This window comes from Poecilia reticulata, chromosome 2 (assembly GCF_904066995.2).
Source record: "Poecilia reticulata chromosome 2, P_reticulata-male-v2, whole genome shotgun sequence".
NCBI classification, from domain to species: Eukaryota; Metazoa; Chordata; class Actinopteri; order Cyprinodontiformes; family Poeciliidae; genus Poecilia; species Poecilia reticulata.
The window spans coordinates 40,729,641-40,751,253 of NC_088831.1; the positions used below are offsets into that span (position 1 = coordinate 40,729,641).

General features: G+C 42.5%; 1 protein-coding gene and 1 long non-coding RNA gene across 27 annotated transcripts in view; one reads left to right on the forward strand and one right to left on the reverse strand.

Moving 5' to 3' along the window:
* LOC145550864 (uncharacterized) overlaps nt 1-19,302 on the reverse strand; it is a 29,487-nt gene extending 10,185 nt beyond the window's left edge. The window contains exons 1-2 of one of the 2 annotated variants that reach the window (XR_014086647.1): nt 19,214-19,302; nt 16,303-16,414 (exon numbers count right to left, since the gene is read on the reverse strand). This is a non-coding gene — a long non-coding RNA (uncharacterized LOC145550864). The remainder of the gene's footprint in view (nt 1-16,302; nt 16,415-19,213) is intronic. The other variant, XR_014086648.1, reaches the window with a different exon arrangement.
* LOC103461768 (titin-like) overlaps nt 1-21,613 on the forward strand; it is a 154,451-nt gene that overhangs the window by 23,380 nt on the left and 109,458 nt on the right. For 21 of the 25 annotated variants that reach the window (XM_081604603.1, XM_081604606.1, XM_081604608.1 and 18 more), the window contains 13 exons: nt 1,722-1,766; nt 6,357-6,635; nt 6,825-7,391; nt 7,588-7,869; nt 7,955-8,233; nt 8,320-8,601; nt 8,684-8,962; nt 9,051-9,338; nt 9,440-9,718; nt 9,812-10,093; nt 10,473-10,751; nt 10,974-11,252; nt 21,243-21,533. In XM_081604603.1, the coding sequence (XP_081460729.1) occupies nt 1,722-1,766; nt 6,357-6,635; nt 6,825-7,391; nt 7,588-7,869; nt 7,955-8,233; nt 8,320-8,601; nt 8,684-8,962; nt 9,051-9,338; nt 9,440-9,718; nt 9,812-10,093; nt 10,473-10,751; nt 10,974-11,252; nt 21,243-21,533 (3,711 nt within the window). Of the gene's footprint in view, nt 1-1,721; nt 1,767-6,356; nt 6,636-6,824; nt 7,392-7,587; nt 7,870-7,954; nt 8,234-8,319; nt 8,602-8,683; nt 8,963-9,050; nt 9,339-9,439; nt 9,719-9,811; nt 10,094-10,472; nt 10,752-10,973; nt 11,253-13,741; nt 13,947-14,471; nt 14,751-14,830; nt 15,113-15,190; nt 15,470-15,567; nt 15,856-15,950; nt 16,230-16,311; nt 16,594-16,748; nt 17,028-17,187; nt 17,467-17,653; nt 17,933-21,242; nt 21,534-21,613 lie in introns of those variants that run through there. The other 4 variants (XM_081604618.1, XM_081604619.1, XM_081604605.1 and 1 more) reach the window with 3 other exon arrangements.

The window sequence follows — 21,613 nt, forward strand, 5'->3', positions numbered from 1 at the left end:
TCTATTCTTTTTTACTGCCCAGATGAAAAAGCCTTAGATAGTGTGTCGAGTTCTGAGACTAAAGTAACTCAGACACTGGAGGCTCAGACAGAGAGTTTCAGCTCTCTGTCACTGGGTCAAACAACCCACAGTTTTGAGTTTTCCGAGGTTGTCTCTGAAGCTTCCTCCGTGTCTTTGAGGACGTTTGAGATTCAGATGGAGAGTGTATCCTCAGTGGAGACGAGCTCTCACAGCCGCTTTGATTTGAAACTCTCAGCCAGCCCCCAGCTGCTGATGGAAATGAGCGACATCAGAGTGAAAAGTGGTGATATGGCTGAGTTCAGCTGCTCGTTCGATGGACAGCCCTTCACTGGAGTGGTATGGGATCATAACGGTCAGAACTTGGTGGACACGGACCGGGTAAGGAGCTGTCAGAGTGGGGGCCTGTTGTCTCTGGTCATCCACAGTGTCGACATGGCCGATCAGGGAATGTACTGCTGCACAGCCACCAACCAACACGGTCAAAACTGTTCTTCTGCCAGGCTCACAGTTGAAGGTGGTTAATCTTTCTTTATTATGATTTCCAGCTGGTCCATTTCACTTCTCCATCTGCTCTCCCTGCTTCGGATCCCCTTTTCATAAAGTAATATTGCCTCCTAGTTTATAATCTGTTAGAATAATTTAATAACAACCTCTGTAGTGTAGTTTTGCTCCCTCCCACCATATCGGCTTCACCTCACTAATCTCATTCTCCATCCTACTAACCTTTTATTGATTATAGCCATAGCCTTTTACTCTCTGACCCCTAATTACTCTCCCTAACTTTATTCTCACTCAGCTAAAGAAGCAAACCTCAAAGCAGAGACCCCCATCCCCACCGATTCTGTTCGTAAAGTGTCTCAACCAGAAAGAGAAAGCTCTAGAGATCTTTCTGAGCAAGAGAAGCAGGAGTTCAAGACCAAGCTCCAATCTTTGCCCAAATCCTCCCAGAGACCGTACCACCTCATCAGCCAGTTGTATTTCCCAGATGTCATGCCTCAAGATGAGCGGAGTCATCGCCTCTCCAACAGCCCAGAGTTTCTGATCAAACTCCCCCCTGAGTTGCTGATCCAAAACAAAGACAGTAACTCCCTGTACTGCCTTATGAAGGGCCTTCCCACTTCATTTGTCATTTGGCTTTACAACCGTCTGAATGTCAAGGATTCTGTTTGGTACTCTCTGAAACAAGACAGCTCTTTTTGCTGTGTAAATGCTAATAATGTGGGAGCCAGACCAGGGGGCTCTCACTATTTCAAAAATCTAACCTCAGCTGGGGATGCTGAGTGCAGCACAGTGATGAAAGGTTGGCATTTGCATGCTTTTGGTCCTTCTGCTCACTCTGACTTTCTGTGGCCCGCACCCATGCACATGGTTTTCCACCTGCACAGCCATCATGAACACACTTCTTCACAGGGCAATTCGTCTTCTACGTCTTTAACAATGTTTAGGCAAGATCTCTGACTGTGTCTTGCATTTTGACTAAAACATTAGTAAAGATATGAAGAGGGACAATCACAAAACTTTACCAAGAAGACAGATGTGCCACCCACTAAAAAGAACAAATGGAGGCATGAAAGAACAGGTCAAAGAAACAAACCAAATGGATCATATGGCTGCACGACTCTTCACAGTTTCTAACCGTCTTGTGCTTTGATTTCAGCTGTGAAAATGTACTTAACTGTAAACAATCTGTGTCTTCACAGTAACCGAAGTGGAGAAGGAACCAGTGGTAAAGGAGGAAGTTAAAGGTAAATACTGCTTCAACACTTCTATATTTTTATGTTCAACACTTCTATATTTTTATGTATAGTAGCTTGAATTATCTTTATTATATCTTAACTATTGTTGTCTATGCTAGAAATTACTCTGTTTTGATATGGTAGTTTTGCTGTTTTTTAATTTAAATTTAATGCAAATTGTCTCCATCAGTGTGAATTTATTTTTAAAATCTTGTGATTTCATTAACAGAACACACAATGTTTTTTAAATAATTTTACTGGAAAGTATTTTTGAACAAAGATAGTGTTTAGTGTTAGCTTGTTTTAACGATATGTTTGTATTACATCAGCATCTCATCCTGAAGTCAAATACAACTCGTCTGTAAATGAAAAAAAACTTTGATTTGAAACACTTTGATTTCACTTGAGCTGATTGATGCTGGAATGTGCGATTTACCTTCAACTGTCATTACTCCACTCAGCCTTTTCTAGCTCAACGATCACGGTGGAAGAGGAAACCCAGGAGTCACACTACACTGGCTTAAAATTAGCCGACAAAACCAGAACACTTGAACTCAAACCAGAAACTAAGCGCTTCTCCAGCTCTTTGGAGAGGAAAAAAGAAAAACCTGTTTTCCTTAGCAAACTTTCTCCAGCAACTGCAGTTGTTGGACAAACTTTTGCCTTTACTGTCAAAGTGTCTGGATTCCCAAAGCCCACTGTTCAATGGTTCCACAATGGGCAGACAATAACCAATTCATCAGTTTATACGTTTATTCATGAACAAGATGAGTACAGTTTAGTTATTAACAAAGTTCAAAGAGAATTTGAGGGAGAGTACTCCTGCACAGTCAGCAACAGATTTGGCCAGTCAACCTGCTCTTCTTATCTTCATGTTCAGTTAAAGGAGCCAGGAGGAGAGAAAAGAGTTGATGACAAAGCACCTGCAGCAACTGGTCAACCTCCAAAGTTCATGAAAGCTATAGAGTCAGTTCAGTTATCAGAGGGTGGGCAATGTTTTTTCAGGTATATGCTGACTGGAGAGCCTCTCCCTGATGTTCAGTGGTTCAAAGGAAGCATCCATATTGAGCCTGCTGGCTTTAACATGATGGTGAACAACCCAGATGGATCAGGCTTTTTCAGTATCATGAGTGTTAAACAAGAACATAGTGGTATCTACACATGTAAGGCATTCAACCCATATGGAGAAGACTCTTGTAGTGCTGAGCTGCTGGTACTCAATGAAAAATCTCAAGAAGAGCACCAGTTCATCCAAAAAACTAAAGGCTTGAAGATATCACTAACCGAGCAAAGCACAGAGTCTCGGGTGTATCATGAAAGAAGCCGGTCTGATCAGATGATTTATACCATTAGCACTGAAGACCGACAGATTATTCCTAGCGAGGAGGTGGAAACCCTCCAAGAGCTGAATATCTCTGCTGCTACTCTTCAAAAAGAGCAACTGACCCACAAAGCTGCCCTTCTGCAGTCTCATGAAATTCATGAGAGTGTTTCCTTGACTCCAGCCCATCCCCCAGAGGTCTTGGCTGTTCCTACAAAGCAACTTCCCAAGGCCTCTTTCTTATCTTCAGTCCAGGAGAGACAGAATATAACAGAGCAGCACTCAGAGAGAATCCTGAGTCCTGAGGTAGTTGAACTAGAGTTCTCAAAAGAACAACAATCTAAAATCCTGTCAGCTACATCTGAGGAGGTCCTTTCCCTGACCACTGTGAGAGCCGAGCCTTTGACGGACCGGACTCCAGAGCACATGCAGACCACAACTGAGCCCAAGCAGCTTGTCAGCAGCTACCAAGTACAATCTGCTTTACCCATCCTTGCTGATGTGTCAGATTCTGTGGAGCGACCAAAGGAGGAGAGGGGTTTTAGAGTTCAAGAGGGGGTTAAGATTTTATACTCTTCTCAATCTGCTGAGCAGTTGTTGCTTACAGAAACACACTCTGAGGCTCTGCTAGCTTTAGAACCTGCCGTTAAACCACAAATTGAAAAAGAACAATCTAAACCAGTGCTAGCAGCAGTGAGTGAAACCAGGGTGGCTCTATCTAAAGAGCAGAAATATGAAACAAAGATAACAGAGCAAGAAAGCATCCAGCCAAGTAAAGATAAGATATGTAAATCTGCTATAGTAACTGAGGAGAAATATCAGGTTCAGGGTGAACAGACAGTACAGGTGGCACCTCTACAGACTCCGACGTGTCTGCAGACTAGTTGTGAGGATAAACAAGTTTTAAATTTGCAAGTTATCACTGATCAGGGTGTTTTAGAGTCTGAGGGAAGACTCAGCAGTGAAAAGCCCCCAATGGAGCTGGCAGACATGGCTAAGAATCCAACTTTGCTGTACTCTGTGACTCAAGAAGAACAGAGGACTGTGGTATGTGAGGCAACTTCAGAGTTCACAACAGAACCCGACTATGCATCTGTTCAGCCAAAGAAAGAGCAACCACAGCCAAGATACCTCCAGTCGAGCCATTCTGTATCAGTTTTACCAAAAGAAGGCATCATTGCCTTTACTAAACCTGATCAGCAGGTGGCATTACCAAAACAGGAGCGGGCTCGAAGCCATGCTGCATCCTCAGAGACACACAGAGAGATAAGAGCAGAGTGTCATAAAGACCTCAATGTATCTGTGGATGGGATTAAGGCACAGTATCAGACTGAATCTAGACCTCCAAACATTCTTGGTGTGTCCTCCCAGCCCCTGCACCTTCCAAAGGAGACCCCTTTCACTGAAAGCTTCAGAGAGCAGCGAGCATTAGTTCAGAGAGAGGATCAGTGGAATATTATGCAGTCCTTGAGCGTCACAGACACTCAGATTTTAGAGGAGGGTCACACTGCCAGTCTTCACACTGATGAGAAATTCAAGCCTGAATCAAAAGTTGAACCAAAGATCCCAAAGAGACCTGTATTCATAGAAGAAAAAGCAGTTGCAACTGAAAGGTGTGCCGTCTTAGAGGCTGCTGAGCAAGATTTTGCAATGCAGATCCAGGAGGGACAATCAGTCCGGCAGTCTGTGTTGTTAGAGGAAAAGCGGGTCCTTCTGGTAGAACAATCAAGTGAGATACATAAACCAGAAGCTTCCACTGTCAGTGTCAAGACACAACCTAAAGGTGTTATTTTTATTCATGAGTCTCAGGGCGCTCATGCTCTACCTAAAGAACTCAACTTTGTTCTTAATATCCCAAAACCATCAAGTATGACTATTCGGCGTCAGCTGAGAGAAGCTCTTCAGTCTGCTGTGGCCAGTGATCAACCAGTCTTACTAGCAGAAGTGGTGGGGAAGTTAGAAACAGTGGAGATACAGGAGGTCAAAGTTCAACGAGAGCCCAGGCGGACCACATTCACATATCTGATCACGTCGCCTGGTGTCCCACTGGAGATCACACTGTCCTTCCAAGGAGAATATTCTCAGAAAGCTGATCTTAAGTCTGAGCTGCAGGTAGCTCTGCAGGCTATGGTTTTCCAGGAGCAGCAAAGTCTTTCATCAGAACAGCAAGGCATATTGCTAATTGACAGACCTCAGAAAGCTCAGGTCAGCTCAGCACCCTCTAAAGAGATGTTGTCAACCATGATGGACTCAGTGGTGGTGGCAGAGAGTGTTGTTGTGTTTCCTCCAGAAACATCTCATTCTGCAGAAGTCAGAACTGAATTGATGGGTTCTTTCCAAAGTGCAACAATTGAGAGCCACACTGAGACCCATGAATCCAAGAAAGTGAGTCGGACAGAATTTACATCAGAGAGGGACATTACTGAAGTGACCACCTTGACAGCTGTAGAGAAACACAGAGAAACCAGAGAGGAGTATCTTTCAGAGGCCATCCTAATCAGTGAGTCCTCTGACAGCCGTATTGATTATCCTGTTGTTATTGAGTCTCTGGAGGATGTTTGTGCTGAAATAAATGATAAAGCTGTTTTTACCTCTACTATCAAGTATGCCACCAAGGTTAACTGGTTTTTCAATGGCCAGCTAGTGAAATCTGGTAAAGAGTTCAAGTGTTCTGAAGACCGTGACACATACACACTAATTGTCAACAAAGTTGTCAAGGAGAGGCATCAAGGAGAATATGTCTGTGAGGCTGAGAATGAAGTCGGCAGGACTACAACATCTTCAAGACTCACTGTGGTCTCAAAAGGTTTGATGATGGACAGTTCTTTGTTATCATCATCAACTAACTTCACACATTAGCTTATATCATGTTCTGCTGTCTCTAGACCTCCAAAAAATGGATTTAAATTAGGAAGTTTGAGGTTTTAATCAGAGACCAGAACCCTCCTCACATTTCCTGTCTCCCATCTGCACTTCTCCATAAACATGCCATCCTCACATCCATCCCTCTTTCCTTCTAGGAATTACCTTCCATGTTGTTCAGCACCTGCCATTCCTCATCCTCGGTCCATTCCTTGCATGCATACCTTTTTTCCCCTCAACCTAACCCTGAGACAACTTTCCTCCTCCACAGTCATCACTGGATTCATTTCTTTGAGTCACTCTTCATTCCAGGGCTACTACAGCTCAGCTGTTCAGAAAAATAGTCAGCTTTGTTTCCATTCAGACTGCTTTACTCACTTTGTCATTTCTTTTTCATTTCTCTCCCCAAAACACAGTGAAACCTGTGTTCAAACACAGAATTGTTCCTTTGGAGATCAACATCGGCAACTCTGCCAGATTTGAATGTGACACAGAGGATGCTCCAAATGTGAACTTCAAGTGGTTCAAAGATGGTCACCCCATCAAAGAGGGTGATAAATATAGGATCATCAGTCGCTTCACTGCTTCTTCCCTGGAAATTCTGAGCCCATCGAAGGATGACAGCGGAGAGTATACCTGCAAGGCATCCAATCAACATGGCAGTGATGAATGCTCTGCTTCTCTCGGTGTGACGGGTAAGACCAATGCATGTTTCCTCCTTTTTCGGTGTTTGACTTGGGGCGTTTCCAGGAGTTTATCCATATTTTGAGCTAAACAGATTTGTTTTTGTACTTTTATACTTTTTCCCCCCTCTTGGTTTTCGTGGTTCTACTACACAGTATGACATTTTACCACTAACATCTTTTCATTCTTAATCTTTGTAGAGAAACTTCCTCCAGTTTTTCAAACTAAACCTGACAACCAGACTCTGTATGTTGGAAAGAGGGCACTCATACAGTGTGTAATAGGAGGATCTGTTCCTCTAAATGTTGTGTGGCTAAAAGACCACCAGGTTTTGCCCTCTGTGTCAGAACACTACCAAACCGTTTGTGAAAAGAACAAGCACACTCTTGAGATCAAAACGCTTGAGCCAGCAGACCGTGGGCTATATGTGTGCAGGGCATCTAATAACGTTGGGATGGCTGAGTGCAGCATGGAGCTGCGTGTTGTTGATAAGCCCAACTTTGTAAAGCCCCTGGGTTTGGTTGCTGCCGTGGTGGGAGCTCCTCTTCACCTGGAATGTCAGGTGGATGAGGACACAGGAGTCACCGTTACCTGGACCAGAGATGGTAGGAAAGTCCACCAATCTCCAGACTGTAAACTGTCTTTTGAGAATAAGACAGTAAATCTTGATATACTAAAAACCACTCTGAAAGATTGTGGGAATTATGTGTGTATGGTGGCAAATGATGCTGGAAGTGCTTCTTGCTCCGCTTCTGTCAAAGTACAAGGTAAGTTATTTATATTCCAGTCTTTTTAGTCCTTCAGAAAACCAAGAATACAAACTTAGTTTTTTATGTTCTTGGTGTCTCATGTGAAATAGATTGTTTTTCTCATCTTATGAGTTTTGTTTTCAATGCTGGTTTCTTGTTTTTAAACTACATCTTCAACTCCATATAACGGTTCTGACTAACCATACCCCTACAGAGCCGCCAGTCTTTGTAAAGAGACTGGAGGGTACAACAGTTTGGAAGCGAGGTAGCACAGCTCGGCTGCAGTGCACCATCAAAGGATCCCCCGAGCTTCACACCACCTGGTTCTTCAATAACAGTGAGCTGTCCAGCGGTGGCAGATACGCTGCCAGCTTTAAGGACGGTGTCGCCACTCTTGAGATAAACAATGTCACGTTGAGTGACGGCGGGAGCTACAGCTGTGAGGTTCTGAACGAGTCAGGTTGTGAGAGCTGCAGCACCAAAGTGACAGTTAAAGGTGTGCAGCATTTGAAATTATTTTTCATTTAAAATACAATATGGCATATACATTTGTCTTTACCAAGCTGTTCGTTCCCCATTAGAACCTCCATCGTTCATTAAGGATGCACCCTCCATAGAAGCAGTGAGAGGATCAATAGCTGTGTTGGACTGTGAGATTGCAGGTTCTGCACCATTTGAAGTAACTTGGAAAAAGAACAAGAAACGCTTGTCCTCAGATAAAAAGTACAGAGTAGTGTCACAAGGATCACTGACCTCTCTGGAGATCCACACATTTGAGAGCGCTGATGCCGGTGAATATGAATGTGTTGTTTCAAATGAGGTCGGCTCAGTGACCTCTAACTCCATGGTTAAACAGAAAGGTTAGTTTTAAAAAAAACATCAGCATGATTTTGACTTTAGGTTCCTCAGTAGCTATTAAAGTTTGCTATAATTGATGCCATTTCAGAGCCACCTGTCTTCTCAAAGAGGATTGAGAGTTCTACAGTGTTGTTGGGAAATACGGTGAAACTACAAGGAGTAGTGAAAGGCTCAGCTCCAATTTCTATAAAATGGCTGAAAGACTCTAAGTTGTTAATAGATGATGACTCCAGTGTCACAACAACATTTGAGAACAACATCCCTTGCATTTCCTTCACTTCTGTTGGGATAAAACATGGTGGCAAATATACTTGCATTGCTGAAAACGAGGCAGGGCAGCAGAAATGCGAGGCTGTTCTCACCATTCAAGGTTAGAACTCACTTAAATTTACTAGCTATTCTCCCAGTTAATCTGTTAGTTTATAAAGCCTAAACCTTGTGTTATGTTTTAGAACCGGCTAAGATCATAGAGAAAGCAGCGTCCATCAGTGTTACAGTTGGTGAACCAGCTACACTTGAGTGCACCATCTCTGGAAGCCCTGAGCTCAAAGTCAGATGGTTCAAAGATGGCAAAGAGATGATTAGCAGTCGTAAATATAAGATGACTCTGAAGGAGAACACCGCTGTTCTGAAGATACTTTCAGCAGATAGAGGAGACACATCTGAGTACAAGATGGAGGTGTCCAATAAAGTCGGAAAAGACGAGTGCACATGCTCAGTCACAGTTATAGGTTAGTTTCAGTCAGAAATACATAATTATTTCAACTCAAAAACAGACCTTTTGTCACAGTTCCGTGTTTGGCTTGTCCTTCCACACAGATCGTGCGGTTCCACCGTCCTTCACTAAAACTCTAAAAAAGATGGATGGAAGTATTGGTAGTAATTCTACCTTGGAGTGCAGAGTTGCTGGATCACAGCCAATTGTTGTTTCTTGGTTCAAAGACGACAAAGAAATTCACAGTGATGATAAATACAAGCTTGATTTCAGTGAAAGTGCAGCCTCTGTGACAATTACACGTCTTGATCAAAGCGATGGAGGAGTTTATACGTGTCGGGCTTCAAACAAGGCCGGAGAAAATGAGACCAGTGGAACACTGACAGTCAAAGGTTAGAGAAGTTTCAATGTCTTAGGTCTACTAGGAAATTAACAACAGATACAACTGAGCAAAGGTTACTGATAGGCTTAAAACATGAATGTTGTTTTACAGAACCTCCAGCTTTCACAGTAAAACCCGAGTCGCAGGATGTTGCACCAGGAACCAACGTTGTGATAAAAACAGCCTTCACTGGGTCTGCGCCTCTGGTGGTTAAATGGTTCAGAGAGGAGAAAGAGATTTTCTCTGCAGGAAAGTGTATCATAAAAAAAGATGTCTCCTCAAGCTCTTTAGAGCTTTATTCTGTAAAACCCAGTGAATCTGCTAAATATACCTGCCAAGTATCAAATGATGCCGGGAAAGTGGATTGCACCGCCATCCTCTTCGTGAAAGGTTCTGCTTCCATCTTTCATCTGCCAACTTGTTAACTTCCTAACACTAACCATTTTTCAAAGTTTACTGTAATTGCTCTTGTGTAATTTACAGAGGCCCCCACGTTCACAATGAAGCTTGAGCCTTCACGGCTCCTAAAAGCTGGACAGCCTCTGAAGCTGTCCTGCAAAGTACAGGGAACTCCTGTAATTTCCATCACATGGATGAAAAATGGCTCAGAAATCATTTCTGACCACAGACACTTGATGTCCTTTGAGAGCTCAGTAGCCTCTCTGGAGGTGGAGAACAGCTGTATAAAAGACAGTGGGGAGTATGTGTGTTTGGCTTCTAGTGAGGCCGGGAGAGATCAATGCAGCTGCTCAGTAACCGTCAAAGGTTAGTGCTGTCCTAAGAAGCTGTCCTCTACAAACTGATCCTACTGTCTGGTCCACATTGTTCCATCTTTCAAGCCTTAGTTATCTTTTGTTGGATGAATGAATTAACTCCAGTGTGAATGTTAATATATGTAACAACCTATGAATAGAACTACCAGTGTAGACATGAAAACATGACAGCAAATGGCTGTAGAGGTAATAGCAAGCTAAAAGCCAAAGTAAAGCATAATATAAAGGAAGGTACGTTTTCTGAATGGTGCTGGAAGATGTTTTTAGCAAAAAGTCCCTTGATGGATTATGTGGACCAGATTTGCCTCGTCAGATGAAGCTTTCCTTTCAGATATTATTGTTGAATGTTACTTTTATTATCTTTCTCATAGAGCCTCCAGTGTTTATAAAGCCTTTTGAATCAGCTGAGTTTGTGAAGGGATCTGACATTGTCCTGACAGGAACCGTTTCAGGTTCCCCGCCATTTGAAATAAGTTGCTTCCTCAATGATAAGCTGATCAGAAGCAACAAAAAACATCAGATCCATGTTCAAAAAGACACAGTCACTCTTCAGATATCTGACTGTGACAGCAGGGATGATGGGACGTACCGCTGCACGGTTGCAAATGATGCTGGGGAGACTACTTGTTCTTGCCAGGTTTCTTTGAAAGGTTAGTCAAACGAATGTCTTGTGCTGTTACCCCAAGTTGTCTGCTGCATGCTTCTCAGTTTCATGGAAAGCTTTGTGTATGATGAAATGTCAGGTGATTTATTTGCTCATTTTCCAGGTTTCCAGAAAACTGTTTTCTTTATGCATTGTTTAGATCAGATAATTAACAAGGTTTCGCTTCAGCCTAGATTCTTCAGTCTCACTTGTGGTCTTCTTTCACTAGAACCACCATCATTTATTGAAAGACCACAGGACATGTCCTGCATGGTGGGCTCTGAAATCTCTTTGAAATGCATGTGTTCTGGAGCACTTCCCATGACGTTCCGATGGAACTCGGATGGTCACGAGCTCGCTGAAGACGAGCATGTTAAGATGTCCTATGAAACCAACAGTGCTGAGTTGAATTTGAAAAATGCCCAGTTATCCCACAGTGGGAAATATGTGTGTGAGGCTGAGAACAAAGTTGGGACTCAGAGATGTACCGCCATGGTCACGGTGACAGGTTTGTCACATTTGTTTGAAAATCTCATCTTAACTCTTTGCTTAAATGTTCAGCTTTAAGCTTCATTAACACAGTGGGTTCAGCTGTGTCCTGTGTTGGTGTCGTAGAGCTAAAGTCTGTGCGTGTCAATGTTGGTTACCCAGTAAGACTTGGATGAATGGCTATGAGACTTTTTGGGATTTAGTTTGATATCAGAACGGAAATTCAGGAATTCAATCTGCTTTGGATCCATCATATATAGGCCAGTTAAGGATGGACTTGTTCTGTACTTTCGGATTAAAATTTTGTTTTCAATCGCAATGTTTTGTTTAGGGGATGTTATATTATATAAAAGCTGAAACGTTTGGTTTTAACAAACATAATTTATCAACAATGACTGTTTTATGCGGTTTTATGCTGTGATTTCATGCATGCCACCACTGATCACCATAAAATGTTCTATGATTCTAAATGTTATTTGTTCAAATGCAACACCTTGAATTTAGGAGCAAAACAGAATTATCTCATTTTTCCACTGGGTTTTTTCTTTATGCTCTGGTGATTATTCTGCTTTTATTTCTTCTGTTGTCAAGTCCAATGATTTTTACTTAAACTAAAGACTCAGTTTTTGTTGAACTCATAGACACAAAGGTTTCTGATTATGCAGAAGTATATATGGTTTGTCTTTTAGCTGAAGCTCAAGTTTGCATGTCAAATACAATATGTTGTTTTGATGGTATGTTAACCCACAAAATAGCTCTGTTAGTGCATCTGATAGTGGCTGAAGTTACGGTTGAAGGGTCTGATCTAATCCTGTAAGATAGTGTTGTAGATAATTCCTACTTTTTGTCTGTGGAAACTGTTTTGGGTCAGTACCATAAGTATTTTGACAGTAGAAATATTGCATCATGGGTCATTTTACATTACAAACATAATTTCTCTCTCTCTTTGGTCCTGCTTTGGGAGAACCTCCAGTCTTGTCTTTCTGTGGAAGATTCTGTTAGTTCTTTTGTTGGTTATTCATTTGCTCACAAAAATAATTTCAAGACTAAGCATGCCAGTGAGTAGAAGCTCTTAAAGTTTTTTGCTGCTGTTTTGATTTGTGAAGTGAAATATCATTATGTAAATAAGGCCCAGTAGAATAAATGTTGTCCCACTAATTATGCACAAGGTTTTTATGCTTAAGATTTAACATACACTCATCTCACTGCTCCTGGGTTATAAATCCACTGTAAGGACATATAGAAGCAGAGGTACTAAAGACAGCTTAATATTAATGTGCTGGTTAATATTAAATTCAGTTTGCTTGAGCTTCACAGGTAAGTGTCAAATTGCTCAAAGATGGTAGAAATTTTCAGTCAGAAATCATTTAGTTGTCAATGAGAACTACCTCAGTCCATGTACAATTCAATCGTTTCAGCTGGAAGAGAGCCATGCAGGTCTTCTAAGTTAATGTAGTGTTGCAACGTTGACGATGGTCTTGGGTAAATCTTCATAGATACACAACTAATTATAGACCAATGTTGTTTGAAACAGATGCTGTGACTCCTCCTACATTTGTTAAGAAATTATCAAACATCCAAGCAGTGATGGGTTCAGTGGTCACGATGGAGTGCAAACTGTCAGGCTCTCTTCCATTTGTTGTCGAGTGGCACAAAGGAAAACAAAGGATCAGCAAGAGTTCTAAGTACAAGCTTGTGCACATTGGAAGCACTGTTTCCCTGGAGCTAAAACTGACTGAAGGTCGCGACACAGGAGAGTATTCCTGTAAAGTCGCAAATGAAGCTGGCAGCTGTGTATGCAGTGGAATTCTTACAGCTAAAGGTTAGCTTTCAGATTTAATATTATTCTTTAAAAAGTAGTCATAGACATAGGTGTCATAATAACTTCTCTGTATGGGTTTTAGTGCCACCGAGATTTCTGGTGGACATCAAGCCTCAAACGGTTATTCCACAGTCAACGGTGACCTTCAGAGGAGTCTTTGAAGGGACTCCCCCATTTACAGTGGAATGGTTTAAGGATGGCATCAAACTCGTTGCTGGATCCTCGTGTACAATCAGTTTAGAGAAATACTCTTCTTCATTGGAGCTCAAGTCAGTCGAGGCCATGCAAAGTGGAGTTTATTCTTGCCAAGTTAGCAATGAAGCCGGCACAGTGACAAACGCAGCAGAGTTGTTGGTGAAAGGTTGGACTATTCTTTTTTTTGTCCAGCAACATCTTTCATTTAACCCATCTTTTTTCATCATTTTTACCGCTCCTTTGTCTTCATTCTGAACCATTTATCGTCTCCCAGCGATATTTGTGTTGTCTTTGACATCGCCTTCCTCCCATCGCAGCATTCAGTCGCCTGCCTGCATTCTGCATCCATCCCAAAGGTGCTCGAGTGTTGCTTTATGTTGGCAAAAGTAACCTAATCTTTTTTTGACTTCACAGAGCCTCCTCGGTTTATCGTGAAACTGCCTCCCACAACCTTTGTGAAGCTGTGTGAGGGACTCCGTTTAGAATGCAAGACCAACAGCGCACGCTCCTTGAAAATGTGCTGGTACAAAAATGACCAAAAGATAAGCGACGAAGGCAATTATAAAGCCATGTTTGTTGATTCGACTGCATACCTCCAGCTACACTCTGCAAAGCTCGAGGATAATGGAGTCTACACATGTGAGATTCATAATGATGCTGGCAGTGCAAGCTGCAGCACCACTCTCACAGTTCAAGGTCAGCTATCGAACAGATTTCTTGGTGATATGTTACACTGTGGATTTGCCCCCTCTGAAGTTCAGAAGCATGAAAGAGAAGGAATGAATGTCCTGTGATGCAAATTTTGTTTGAGTGTGTCATGAATATCTTTAGAACATAGTTTGAAAATGCCAGCATGGAAACCATCAAACCTTCCATGTGTCATATAGCATGAGTCTGAGAGGTCTCCATGTTCAATGACATGCTTTTTCTCAGTTTTGGTGGAATGATCTTGGGTACATCCCATTTTAATTACATTAAATTCTCTTTTTTGTCTAAAGAAGCTACAGTGTGATCATACAGTAGCATGAACATTATTTAAGTGTTGCCTTACCATAGAGGATTGCTTTTGTAAAGACCAGGAAGGATCCCTCAAGCATGGACTGAACTTTGCCATAAGCCTGATCATGAAATTGAACCCAGTGCTTGGATAAACTGCTTGTCATAAAGGTTTGCCTGTTCATGAAGATAAATTCTCTTAATGTATCAAAACATATTTTCCAGAGTCTCCATCCTTTACTAAAACTCCCAACCCAGTGGAGGGAATTCAAGGGAAAGATGCCAGTCTTTACTGTGAGATGTATGGCACTCCACCATTCCAGGTTAACTGGTACAAAGACAAACGGCCCTTAAAAGAGAGTTGGAAACATAAGATTGTTAGTGTGGGCAACTCTGCTACTCTTCATGTCATGAAACTTGAGCAGAATGATGTTGGCCTGTATGAGTGCAAGGTGTCAAACAATGTAGGAAGTGAGTTCTGTTGGACTTCTATCAAACTAAAAGGTTTGTACCAAGTTAGTGGACAATTTCTAAAACTCAATTTACAGAGGATCCTCACCTGTGATCTTTTTTTAAATGTTCAGAACGACCAGCGTTTGTCACAAAGCTCATCGACCAGTCCGTAAGAATCGGCCAGCAACTGACACTGACAGCCACAGTGAAAGGCTCTGAGCCTTTGACTGTGTCCTGGGTCCAGGACAAGGACCATGTCCTTAGAGACGGTGATAACAGGAAGATAACCTTTGAGAACAACATAGCCACTCTTGTAGTTCCAGAAGCTGACTCAGCAACAGCCGGTAGATACACCTGCCAGCTGAGTAACGACTCAGGACTGGTGGAGTCAGTCTCCCAAGTTACTGTTTTAGGTGTGTAGAACTTTGCACACAAGTTCACTACAATGCTACTATAGCATTAGCTCTAAAGTTTTCTTTCCACAACTTTAGAACCTGCTGCCATTGTGGACAGTCCAGAATCCATGAGTATCACATCAGGAGAAAATGCTTCTATTGAAGTTACAGTGTCTGGTTCACCAGAACTGAAAACAAAATGGTTCAAGGACAACAAAGCACTCAGTTCTGGTGCCAAATATCAGACATCTTTCACAAAGAAAATTGCTGTTCTGAGGATCCGTTCTGCTGACAAAACGGATGCTGGAGAATATAAACTAGAGGTTGCAAATCACCTTGGTACAGCTTCTTGTAAAATCAAGCTCTCAGTCTCAGGTTGGTGAACTTTATGGAAATGCTCTCTTTATCCTATGAGAAAATGTATCCAACAGGTAGTTCAAAAAAGTGGCTCATAACATGTTCTTTGACTACAGATAAGTTGATTCCTCCAAGTTTCATAAAGAAGCTGAATGACACCCACTTTGTTGTGGGAAGGCCTGGTGAGATGGAGTGCAAAGCTTCTGGATCTTCTCCTTTAACAATTTCCTGGTTCCATAATGGCAGGGAGATCAAGAGTAGTCCCTCCTATGACATCAGCTCCACAGATAATAACTACAGACTGCGAATTTCAACTGTCGGCATGTCCGATTCTGGCAAATACACCTGTAAAGCAGTGAATGCTGCAGGAGCCAGTGAGACCAGTGCCTCATTTAATGTGACAGGTTAGTACAGACCTGCAGCCTTTAAGGATGGAATCCCATTGTTCTGGAAACCTATTACTTATCCCACAATCAATCTTTTTTTTATCTTAAACCAGAACCTCCTTCATTTTTGGAAACTCCTGAACCCAAAGAAATCTTGCCTGGCAAAAATGTAACTTTCTTAGCTAAAGTAAAAGGCAGTGCCCCGCTACAAGTCAAGTGGTTCAGGGGAGCCAAAGAAATGCAACATGGAAGAGGCTGTGAGATCTCATTTAAGGCTGATGTGGCCACCTTGGTGCTTCATAGAGTTGATAGATCCCATGCAGGAGAGTACACATGCCAGGTCATAAACAACGCAGGAAAGGAAAGCTGCCCTCTCCATCTTTTTGTGAAAGGTTTGTCAGCATGAAACTCTTCTAAGCATCTGCATTTAAAAGTGATTTTGGTGTAACTGATTATTGGAATTACCTCCCTTAGAGCCAGTCCACTTTGTGAAGAAGCTGAGAGATATTTCTTCTGAGAAGGGTAAGCCGCTGAGGCTTGAGGTCACTTTCTCAGGAACACCCAAGGTAAATGTGACCTGGAAGAAAGATGGGAAACTCATCTGGGCCTCATATGAGTACACGGTGATCACCACAGACACCTCCTGCATCCTAGAGGTTCTTAACTCTGACAGAATGGAGGCAGCTGGCACATACTCTTGTGAAGTAGACAACGGAGTAGGAACTGACAAATGTGAAGCACATATTTCAATTCTAGGTAAAAACAAAGGAACCCTTGCATGTTATGAGTTTAGTTCTTTATCTTCCACTCTAATACATATTCTCTATCAATCTCTAATGATCTCATTCTTTAAGATATTCATTTGCAGCTTAACATTTGTACTAAAACCATCATCCTCATCTTTCATTTAGAGCGACCATACTTTGTTGATGGGATGGAGCCGGTGGAAGTAACAATGGGTGATGCAGTTACCCTGAAATGTCGTATTGCAGGAAGTCCTGATATCTCAGTAGCTTGGTTTAAGGCTGGTGGAAAACTGAGGAAATCCCCCATTTGCTCCATGGATTTCTCAAATGGTATTGCCTCTTTGAGTCTGGTCAAGACAGCTAAGTCTGATGATGGTGAATACACCTGCAAGGTTGAGAACAGGGTCGGTTCCGCCTCTGCCACTTGCAGCGTTACAGTGAAAGGTGATGCTCGCATTTTATGCTCCATTTTCCAGATTAAAATAGTTTTGCGTTAAAAAAAATTATTCTTATGCTCAATGTGAATGTAGTAAAGGTGACTTTTTGGAAAAAAAAAAACACCTTTCTTGGGATAAATCTCTTAAATCATTATTGCCTTTCTTAGAGCCCGTGTGCTTTGTCAAGAAGCTGGAAGACACAACTTTTGTGGTTGGGCAGCCGCTGAAACTAGTCTGCACATACACTGGGAGCCCGAGGGTGTATGTGACGTGGAAAAAGGACAACAAGCTGATCTGGGCCTCTTATCAGTACAACGTTAAAACCACCGACTCTACCTGCATTCTGGAGGTTCTGAACAGTGACAGGCCTGAAGCAGCAGGAATATACACTTGTGAGATTTCTAATGGAGCTGGGAGTGATGTTTGCCACGCTCATGTCAGTCTAGGTAAAGTCAAAAACTGTTAACACTTGTGGTTTCACTTAATTTAACTAACTCCTCCAGCTACAGTAGCTCAAGAGGCTTTCTCTGCTCTTCAAAGAGTAATGCTATAATCATAACTGATTCAAACTACTTCTTTCATCCTGTCTGTTTGCATTCTCCACACAACTAACCCAAGCATTACCCCTCTCAGAACCCCCTCGCTTTGTGAACAAGCTGGAAGACACGTATTTCAAACTCCGGGAGCCTTTGACCCTGAAGTGCACATACACTGGGAGTCAGAGAATACATGTAACCTGGAAAAAAGATGACAAGTTAATCTGGGCCTCATACAAGTACAACGTCAAGACTTCTTATGATACATGCATCTTGGAAGTCCTCAACAGTGACCGAGTAGAAGCTGTGGGAAGATACACATGTGAAATTTCTAATGCAGCAGGAAGCGATGTCTGCCATGCTAATGTGAAATTAGGTAAACTCTTAATTCACTCACATGCATATTTCTTTGCAGGAATAACAAATCCATTTGTGTCTTCTTCGTAGTCTGTCATGTAACCAGCTTGCTTCAAAGACTAATTATCATCGTCATCTAACACTTCCATTGCTTACTGATTTTTTAGAACCTGTTCGGTTTGTGAAAAAGCTGAGAAACACTTTCTATAGAATTGGTCACTCTTTGACGCTGGAGTGCACATTCACGGGCAGTCAGAGAATTTATGTCAGCTGGATGAAGGACAGCAAACCTGTCTGGGCTTCATATAAATACAACGTTAAAATGACTGACTTCTCCAGCATCCTGGAAGTTCTAAACAGTGACAGACGGGAAGCTGAAGGACAGTATTCTTGCGAGATTTCCAATTGTGAGGGTACTGACATCTGCCATGCTATGGTCAAGATAGATAAAACCACTACGATGTCCCATCATCATTGCTTTACTAATGATCAAATCATCATTGCCCACTCATATAACCAGTTATTTGCTAGATGTTAACATAAATAACCCAAAACATTGGCTCTTGTAGAACCTGTGAGCTTCATCAAAAAGCTTCATCGAAAAGGAAGACACAACGTTCAGGCTCGGGGAGCCGCTGTTGCTGTACTGTGGTTTCAATGGCAGCCCCAGGGTCTATGTGAGCTGGAAGAAAGATGGCAGACCCATCTGGGCTTCTTTATAAGTACAACATAAAGACTACAGATAATTCCTCCATCTTGGAGGTTCTCAACAGTGACCGGCTAGAAGCAGCAAGAAGATATTCTTATGAAATCCCTAACTGAGAACAGTGCTATCTGCTCTGCCCAGGTCAAACTAGGTACAATACAAACCACAAAGGATAGCAGGAATGGAACATTGTTTTCAGTCTATCTTAACCAGATAGACTGAAGCCTTAGTTTGGGAGATGCTCAGCAGTACCAGCTCAGTGATATTTGGTATTAATCTCTTCTAAAAAAAAAAAATGTAAAAAGGCTTTTAATTTTTAGTTTTGGGAAATTTAATTTTTTTTGACGACAGACAATATTTACACAAAAAAACTAATCACTTAAATATTTGGCTAAAATATTCATTAAAATGCACACTCTTTTGGAGTTTTCCTGTTTTCTAGTCTTCTTTGCAACATCAAATCTTTATCTATAACAGCAGAGAACATTGTTCCAGGCCCTAAAGCAGTCAAAAGAACATTATTTTGACTATTATAGTCAAATAATAATTAAAATTGTTCAAACATGATGCCTGCTAATTGAATAAAACACTTACCTGAATCTGTTAACCGGCAAACTTTGTGCATATTTTCAAGTTTGTACACATAGTTGTCCATACGCGGAAAAGCAATGCAACACAAGAAAATCGAAGAATGTTCAACTTTTGTCGTTGCCATTGCTATGGCGTCCCTTTGCTATCGCGTCCCGTTGCTATGACGTCCCTTTGCTATCATGTCCCTTTGCTATCACGTCCCGTTGCTATCGCGTCCAGTTGCTATCACGTCCCGCTGCTATTACGTCCCGTTGTTATTACGTCCCGTTGCTATCACGTCCCGTTGCTATCACGTCCCGCTGCTATCGCGTCCCTTTGCTATCACGTCCCGCTGCTATCGCGTCCCTTTGCTATCGCGTCCCGTTGCTATGACGTCCCTTTGCTATCATGTCCCTTTGCTATCACGTCCCGTTGCTATCGCGTCCCGTTGCTATCACGTCCCGCTGCTATCGCGTCCCTTTGCTATCGCGTCCCGTTGCTATGACGTCCCTTTGCTATCATGTCCCGTTGCTATTACGTCCCCTTGCTATCGCGTCCCGTTGCTATTACGTCCCGTTGCTATGGCGTCCCTTTGCTATCGCGTCCCGTTGCTATGACGTCCCTTTGCTATCATGTCCCTTTGCTATCACGTCCCGTTGCTATCGCGTCCAGTTGCTATCACGTCCCGCTGCTATTACGTCCCGTTGTTATTACGTCCCGTTGCTATTACGTCCCGTTGTTATTACGTCCCGTTGCTATCACGTCCCGCTGCTATTACGTCCCGTTGTTATTACGTCCCGTTGCTATTACGTCCCCGTTGCTATCGCGTTGTTCTTACGTGCCATTGTTATTACGTCCCGTTGCTATCGTGTCCCATTGCTATTATGTCACGTTGCTATTACGTCCCGTTGCTATCGCGTCCCGTTGCTATTACGTCCCGTTGCTATTACGTCCCGTTGCTATTACGTCCCGTTGCTATTACGTCCCGTTGCTATCGTGTACCATTGCTATTATGTCACGTTGCTATTGCGTCCCGTTGTTATTACGTCCCGTTGCTATTACCTCCCGTTGCCATCGTGTCCCATTGCCTTTACGTCCTGTTGCTATTATGTCCTGTTTCTTTTACGTCCCGTTGCTATCGCGTCCCTTTGCTATCTCGTACCATGTGTTGGATTTATCCCCAATGGTCGCTCTCCGTGCGTCGAGCCCATTAGCCAAAGCTTCTTCAAACACGTCAACAGTTTTCACAAATCCAAAGATCCACAGATGTTCTCAGGCACATACTATAGTCTTTGAGGTGTCTAAGATTGATTGCAACATTGCTTCTCTCAGAACCTGTACGGTTTACAAAGAAACTACACTACGCCACACATCAGTTGGGCAACTCCCTGAGACTGGATTGCACCTTCACCTGACGCCAAAGGGCTCATGTCACATGGAAGAAGGATGACAAGCTAATATGAGCCTCTTACCTATACAACGTGAAAACTACAGGCTCGTCCTGTGCTCTGGAAGTCCTCAACAATGACAGAATCGCTGCTGCAGGGAAATACACTTGTGAAATTTCCAATGCAGAAGAAACTGACACATGTCATGCTCATGTTAAAATAGGTAACCCACTAACCAACACATTTCACCCCCTCTCTTTGCTGTAACTGCTACTAACATGCAGTCCAGTTGATTCCTGTGGATTTATGGGTAACACTCCGTGCACTTTGTATCGTCAGAGACGCTGAATGTTGTCATCGTAGGATTTTGGGATGGTTGGTTCTGTGTAAGGCAGGCTTGGAATCAGACATGGTGTTACAGAGTCACTATCAGCAACATATCTACTTTTGTGGATCAGTGATGGTTAGTTGGACTATTTGCTCATAGGTTTGATATTGTTCATTTCTGTTGCATTTGTGTCACAATTTGTGCTCCTGTTGTCTTGTCATCTATGGTGGATTTTATTTCCTGGTGCTGTGACCCAGTGGCCTGAAGAAGGATACATGTTAATTGACTTGCTTACTCTTCCAACATGACCTGATTCTCTGAACTTTATCCCCCACAGAACGTAAAGTACCTCCAAACTTCACTAAGAGGCCATCTGAGTCCATCGTGGATTCAACTGGTAAGGTAGTAAAGATGGAGGCTCGGGTGTCCGGCTCCCAGCCACTGACCATCACCTGGTACAAGGACAACCAAGAGATCTATGCCTCTGGAAAATATGACATCAGCTTCAAGAACAACATGGCTGTGCTGTGTATCAAAGACTCTGCGGTTTCTGACAGCAGTGTCTACACCTGTGAGGCTTCCAACGAAGCAGGGAAAGTGTCATGTCAGGTGTCCCTGACAGTTTCAGGTAGGGAGTGCAACCTTAACATTACCAGTATCAGATTGGCCGAATGTTGTGCAGAGTTTTCTGGTGTAAACTGATGTTTA